General features: G+C 35.4%; 1 protein-coding gene across 1 annotated transcript in view; it reads left to right on the forward strand.

Moving 5' to 3' along the window:
* LOC107585347 (ras-responsive element-binding protein 1) overlaps window positions 1–7,916 on the forward strand; it is a 46,035-nt gene that overhangs the window by 14,151 nt on the left and 23,968 nt on the right. The window contains exon 2 of the mRNA XM_016272353.1: window positions 5,172–5,260. Coding sequence (XP_016127839.1) covers window positions 5,257–5,260 — 4 coding nt within the window. The 5' untranslated portion in view covers window positions 5,172–5,256. The remainder of the gene's footprint in view (window positions 1–5,171; window positions 5,261–7,916) is intronic.

Raw genomic sequence — 7,916 nt, forward strand, 5'->3', positions numbered from 1 at the left:
AAAAAAAAAAAATTTATATATATATATATATATACATTTTTTCAGCTAATTGTCAAGGCAACAGTCCTCATTTTTGTTTAGTTGAAGTTGTAGTACTGAAATAACTAAAGATAAATAAACTAATACTAAAAGCTTATCAAAAACTATATAGAGAGTGTTTCCCACAGACTTGCACTCTATTTGTGGCGGCATATCTATATGCAAATTAATTCTCTGCCAGCAGGAGGCGCTTAGAGCAGGAGAAATAGAGGTTTCCCTGGTAATGGCTGTACACAAAGCAGCACTCCCCGCTCACAAACGCTGCTTTATCAGACATCTCATGCAAGATTAAATGAAAATGACATCCAAAATTTTCTGAAGCCAGTCGGATTCCTTCAGAAATACAGTGATATAAAAACACCCGCACCAGGTTTTAATTTTGAAATGTGCAGTGCTCATGTTTATTCAACGAAGTCAAAGCCTTTTGGAAAATCTATTTGTGGCAGTCAGTTTTGATATAGTGGCAGGCCGCCACAAATAAATCAATGTATGGGAAACACTGATACTTTAAAAAAAGGCTAAAACAACACAAACAGAATTACTAAAACTTTAAAATAAAAACAGGAAATCTAAAAATAAAATATAATTTAAAATATTAACAAAAACTATAATAGTATACCACTGATACTAAAATAACACTAATTGTAGCATTTAAAATGTCAGATTTGAGTTAATATCAGCCATAAAATAACAAGTTAACAGAATTGGCCAGTGCATCCCTATCAAATGCTTTTATGGCCCATTTTTTTAGGAGTATGTAATAGCCAGTAGCTCGTGCATCACACAGTGAGCATCCCTCTGTCAAACACAAATAAAGCTTATTTTTGGATCTTCTTTGCTTCTCTCACTGGACTTCATCCTCTCTGTGTGATGTCATGGGCTTCGCTGGAGCTCCTGGCTTGATTGCCTGAAACAAAATGGTTGCTGTATGCAATAAAAAAAGCCAAAGGTCATGTCAGGGCCACCTGTTTGGAGTGACAGCTGAGCGCTGCTTTGCCAAAGGCCTCATATGCCCCCCTCCACCTCCCCGTTAACCCCTCGTGTTCATTCCAAGCAAGCACATTTGTTGATTTGCCTCGGTCTCTCAGTACTCCCTCACCTGCTGGAAAATCCAGCCGAAACCAGTGATAGCTGTGTTTTGGAACATGATCGCTGGTGTCTAGCTGGCCCAAGCTCAGTCAGGTGCCCAACAGCTGGTTCTCCAGTTTGAACCATCTTGGACCAGTTAGAAACCAGTTGGCATGTTGTACAACACAGATTCTGGTTGTAACTGGTTTTTCTGTTTCACTCATCTTACTTTTCTTACTTGATATGAAGAATTGCAGTATACTTTTATAGTTCTTGTAACATTTTATAGGGTTTATATTTTTAAATGACCCGGTAATTTAATATTTATTATTTCTGGTTTATCTTTTTTGCCTGGATACGATTGCAGAGCACTGATGGACACATTATAATCAATGCAGGACCTTTGAAAAAGAAAGTGTGCTGCAAAATAAGTTTGTGATGAAAACAAGATGGAGGAAGGAGGAGAGCCACCCAAAGAGAGAGAGAGAAGGGAGGAAATAGTTCAGCAGTAGAACCAGTTTAACCAGAAACCTTCTCTGGGTGTCTCCTCTTGTCAGGAATCCTCCTCCCGGTTCTTGGAGTGTTGTAGCCCCCATCCCCAGCGAGACTCTTCTATCCTGACACCTCCCCCACTCAACACAAACACACATACACACGCTGAAACTGATACAGGAACAGTGTGGTGTGTAGAGCCAGCAGAACGCGATAGCCCCATGAGCAAACACCTGCCCACAATCCAACACTTGCCTGTGCCTGTGCTTTGACACACTCTTGCCTCAGACACACACTCAGTTTCCCTGTCGTTTAGACCTTCTTAATAGCATATACTAGCAAAGTGTGCAGAAGTCTTTCTATTTCCTGTCATGCTTAGTTATATTTATTTGTTTACATTTTTACGTTCACAATTTTTGAGTCATAATTTATTTTTTAAATGTATTCTATTCATATGTATTTTTGATGAAAATGTCCTTTAAATTTTGTCAGTATCTTGTCATGTAATAATCAGTACTTTTTGTCATTGTTATTCTTGACAAATACACTTCCGTGTAAAAGTTTTTAAAATATATTTTTTAAAGGGGTCATATGATGCGATTAAAATTTTTCCTTTCTCTTTGGAGTGTTACAAGCTCTTGGTGCATAAAGAAGATCTGTAAAGTTGCAAAGACTAAAGTCTCAAATCCAAAGAGATATTCTTTATAAAAGTTAGGAAAATAATGTTTTTTTAACCTTAAACCGCATAAACATATTTCATTACACCAAATACACAAAATAATGTTCTTTTTAGCAACATCATATGACCCCTTTAAGAAGTCTCTTGCTCGCCAAGGCTGCTTATGCAGTAAAAACAGTAATATTGTGAAAAATTGTTGAAAAGTAAATTTTTTATTAATGTTTTAATAGGGCTGGACAATAATTCAATATAAATATGTATCGCAATATAATTTTTTTCAATAACGGTAATATGATTTTTAAACACATTTCCGATATTTCGATATCCATTACCAGTGTTTCCCATACATTGATTTATTGTTCTACTGGAATATATTTTAAAATGTAATTTATTCCTGTGATCAAAGCTAAATTTTCAGCATCATTAGGCCTACTCCAGTCTTCAGTGTCACATGATCCTTCAGCAATCATTTTAATATGCTGATTTGCTGATTATCAATATTTAAAACAGTTGAGTAAATTTTTTTCAGGATTCTTTGATGAATAGAAAGATCCAAAGATCAGCATTTATCTGAAATAAAAAGCTTTTGTAACATTACAGACTATACCATTCAAAAGCTCTTTTTAAAATTTATATTATAGAAATTATTACTTTCATTTAGCAAGGATGTTTTAAATTGATCAAAAGTGATGATAACGACATTTATAATGTTACAAAAGATTTCTATTTCAGATAAATGCTGTTCTTCTGAACTTTCTATTCATCAAAGACACCTGAAAAAAATCAGATCAGAATAATAGAATGATTTTTGAAGGATCATGTGACTGGAGTAGTGACGCTAAAGCTCTGCTTTGAAATCACAGGAATAAATAATATTTTCAAATAGAAAACAGTTATTTTAAATAGAAAAAATATTTCAATGTTACTGTTTTTGCTGTAGTGAGCAGAAGAGAATTCTTTAAAAAACATTACAAATCTTACTGTTCAAAAACTTTTGACTGGTATGTTAGCCTATAGTTTGAAGTAAAAAATATTAATATTAATAATATTAAAGAGTCTGATATTTATTTGATAGTGATTTCACATTTCTTGTTTGTATGAAGGCTAAATACCAATAAAAGGTGAACATTTATTTATTTCCTAAAATATTATATATTTTTATAGGAGTAGGTTTCATAGAGTTGGCAAATGAATTTTTCATACGTTTGTAGGTACAGACATCTGTTGTGGCCGTTCTTGGCCGTTTTTATGAGGCTTTTTCAATAGTGTTCATATCGATTTTAATATTTGTTTGGAAACTGTATTTTAATTTTTTTCAGAATACTTTGATGAATAAAAGGTTCAAATGAACAACATTAATTTGTAATAGAAATCTTTTGCAACCTTATAAATGTCTTCACTGTCACTTTTGATAAGTTGAATGCATCCTTGCTGAAAAAAGTATTAATTTCTTTAAAAATATATATTATTGACAAACATTTGAGCAAGAGTGTAATTCTAACCGAGGAAAACATTTTATTCAGGGTAAATAACATTTTAGTTCAAATTAATGTGTAAATTAACAGTCCAAACTTTTATCGTTCCTCTTCTAAAAACATTGTTCGTGCATTGTTACAGATATTTCATCAGTTTTCTCATCATATTTTCACCAACAATATGGTTTGAATCTAATCTTTTAATTATCATTGTTTTTGTCTAATTGCTTTTTGACAAAATCAAAAAACCTCAACATGAACACAAAACAAAACCTTTATCAAAAACTTTATTAAGAGAAGACACAAAAGTGCAAAAGGGAACAAAAATCTCATGAACACCTGACAATAATTGTGGAACACAGTATTTATTCACTCATACACTTATTTATCTAACACACATACTCGGTCTACATTTCAATTGGCACATAATATACCTGTACATACAACTGTCTATTGTTATATACCTGTACATACTGTACGTCCTTATTTACTTCTTCTATTTTTTATTATTATTTTTTTTTTATTATCTGTGTTTTTTTGTTCTGTCACTGTCATCCTGTTACACTGTGGAAGCTTCTGTCACGAAAACAAATTCCTCGTATGTGTAAACATACCTGGCAATAAAGCTCATTCTGATTCTGATTCTGATTCTGATTCTGAAAATGGGGATCTCAAACTTATACAGCAGCATGAGCTCCATCTCAGTAGCTTCTTTTCTGTATAAAATGTGCACTCTAACCCACATCACATGAAAGACTGTCAGACCCACATATGTTTTTCCTGACTGGATAATTTGGTATAAGCCTGTTTTGCGCATCCTGACAATCCTAAGCTCCATCCATCTGCCTTCCATCCATCTCCATAACGTCATCCGCCACTCCATCCTGTCTCTGTCCCCTCATCCTCATGCTCTTCTGTCTCCTTTTGTTCCTGGGTCCTTTAATACCAGCCCTTGTGATATGCTGTTGCAGTAGTAATGTTCCCTACAGATCCTGCACTCACCAGAAAGGAAACTTGGCAGTGTGTGTGACTTTGTGTTATGTGATGGCAGCGCGTTTCAGTTTACCAGCTCAAGAGGCCTGAGGCTGGATCTCTCCTGTTACCTTTACACTACAGAGAGCACATCTGAAATGATGTCACTCTTTCTCATGTGGCCTTTTCAGGTCGCTGTCTCTTCCCAGACCTCGCCTCATGGGAAAACATGCTCTGAATCCACTATAGCCTGAAGGATTTCTCACTTTAATCCTGAAGGAAATACACCTCACATTCATTTTCATGCTTACTCAGTGACTCGGCTACCTTTAACTCTTGTGTTAATGTGTGCTTTTTTAAACATAACACACGCTTTGTTTATATGGCTTTCTTGCGGTGTAACACTTTGCGCTTTGTGTAGTAATTGTGTGTTTTGTTGCTTTCAGTATGAGCAGAGGTCACTTTCCCTCATCCTGCGCCCGTGACCCTGTGGCTCCATGACCCTGTGACGTGTTTAGCCCAGACCTTAAAATGGGTAAATATGCAAAAGACACCTGACACTACTGACTCCTCTGTGTGTGTGTGTGTGTGTGTGTGTGTGTGTGTGTGTGAGGTTGCAACATAGGTGTTGGGTTCAGATGTCAGGCCTATGACAGATCTCTTAATCCATACACTGTTAAAATGTTTCTCGTTTTTACAGGAAAAATATAAAGATGCTTCAGTAAAATCCAGTTACTTAGTTACCTTACCATATATATGGTGCACCATTGTAAATGGTTTAACATAGCATAAAATGTCATTTTAAATTACTGTAAAATGTATAGTTTTACAAGTAAATTTCTATATTATTTACAGTGAGAAACAGTAAAAGGACATTTCCAGAAGTTTCTGCACGTTTTTATATTTTATGCCCTGATGGTATTTTTTCTTTGTGTGTATATGGCCATTTACCATAAACTCTGGTTCATCATCTGGATTTCCATTGTACCACCACAGATTAAAGAAAATCAAACAGGTTTGGGATGACACGATAAATGATGACAGAATTTTAATTTTGGGGTAAATTATCAATGTAAGGCCCTTAAAAAAATTCCTCACAGTGCGCATGTTGGTATATAGACAGAGCATCTTTATTTAGATGTCAGCGCGTTGCAGATTAAGATGCTGATTTTCCAAAATTAGACAGAGAGGAGTGGTTGAGTGAGTGAGATGGAGGATGGTCTGTAAGATGGAGGATGATAACAGGGAAGAACAGGGGAGCTCTGCAGTGTAGAGGAAGCAAATGAGAAGAATGGCTCAGCATTCCCTAGAACTTCCCAGCCACCACACCAAACAGGAAATACACAAGTTCCCCGCTTTCTCTCTGGTGGAACAGAGAGGGAGGGGGGGTCAGACTTTCCATTCCTCTGTGTACTTATGAATGAAAAGAGGAACAAAATGGTCAAGAACACTCTGTATGAAAGCATACATCTACTGTGAGCATTCATGCAGTATGGGGGCAATCCTTGAGATTTGAGAATGTTTGAGAATGTTTATTGCTGTGCTCCAACACCTAGTGGGGCAATCCCAGAATCCATTGCAACAAGCTCAGTGAAAAAAAATCGTGGTGGAAGTTGGTTATTTTTTCATTTCGACATTGTAAGGATGCTGCTTTGAGAAGGTATTGGACCAGAGCTAATATTTTCTTCAGAGTTTCTATGGATGAGCCTATGTGCCTCTTTTTCTGATTCCTGTTGTCCTGTTGCTTCACCTTGAAGTGTGAGTGTATAAAAGAGAGTGATGGTCCAGGGCAGATGGACTCATCATTATCCAGTGTTATCTGTTCCCAGTAGGAGGGAAGGTCTATATAATCCCCACACTCCCATTAACTAAGACACTTTTATAGCCTGTAGATGTAGGAGGTCATGTGCTTGCCAGGACAGTGCCTTTTAGAGCATCAGCACTCCTTTATTCCATTTATCCTTTTTGTTCTTTACATGTATAAAGTGTCTTGAATTATTACTGCTTACATTACTATTATTATTGCTCGTATTTACTATACATAGCTTTAACATAATTTTAAACAAACCGGTGGTCTCATAGCAACACCTTGGCATCCGCTCCCACAACATTAAAACACTGCAGCAGCATGTGTTTCGTTGTTGATTAATTAATCATTAATATTAATTCATATTTATTATTAATTAATATTTTTATTCAGCAGGAGCACATTAAATTGATCAAAATAACAGTAAAAACAAAAAGATAAATGCTCAAATAAATAAATGAATTTTCTCTTCATAAAAGAATTCTGATAAAAATGCATCACAGTTTCCACAAAAATGTTAATTAGCACAACTGTTTTCAAGCATTGATAATAATAAGAAAAGTTTCTTGAGGAGCAAATCAGCATATTAGAATAATTTCTAATAGATCATTCATGTGGCACTGAAGACTAGAGTAATGAAATTAAAGATTTGGCTTTGTCATCCCAGGTATAAATTACATTTGATAATATATTCAAATGAAAATGTATTCAAAATATATTTTTTTAAAAATTGAAAAGTTATTTTAAGTTGTAATAATATTTTACAATCTTACGGTTTACTGTATTTTTTATCAAATAAATGCAGGCTTGGTGAGCATAAGAAAATTATTTCAAAAACATTTTAAAAAAATCTTACCGACAACAAACTTTTGAATGGTATATTGCCTATTGCTTTTTGAATTATACTTTTGTATTCTGTGTTTACCTCCTGCCAGTTCATTTAATTTTCTGCCTCTCATATACCAAATATCTTGTCATAATATTAGTCCTATGTGCCATATGATGATATGTTTAACTGTGATGTCCATCTGTCATTATTAGCTCCAGTGGCTAATAAATTACTGTCTTTAAGCCTGATCCTCTCAATTAGTCCAAAGATGCTTGGCTAATAACAGCTCATTAATCTCAGATAATCTCTGGATCTATGCTGTATTGCCATCTCAGCTCACAACACTTATATCCAGCATCTGTGAGGCTGATAACTGTATTGAGGCTTTGCACACTCTAAGGGGGAAGTCGTGGCCTAATGGTTAGAGAGTCAGACTCGTAACCCAAAGGTTGCGGGTTCAAGTCTCGTACCAGCAGGGATTGTAGGTGGGGGGAGTGAATGTACAGTGCTTTTTCTCACCTTCAATACCACGACTGAGGTGCCCTTGAGCAAGGC

Source organism: Sinocyclocheilus grahami, unplaced genomic scaffold, assembly GCF_001515645.1.
Source record: "Sinocyclocheilus grahami isolate Dianchi unplaced genomic scaffold, SAMN03320097.WGS_v1.1 scaffold5.1, whole genome shotgun sequence".
Taxonomy (NCBI): Eukaryota; Metazoa; Chordata; class Actinopteri; order Cypriniformes; family Cyprinidae; genus Sinocyclocheilus; species Sinocyclocheilus grahami.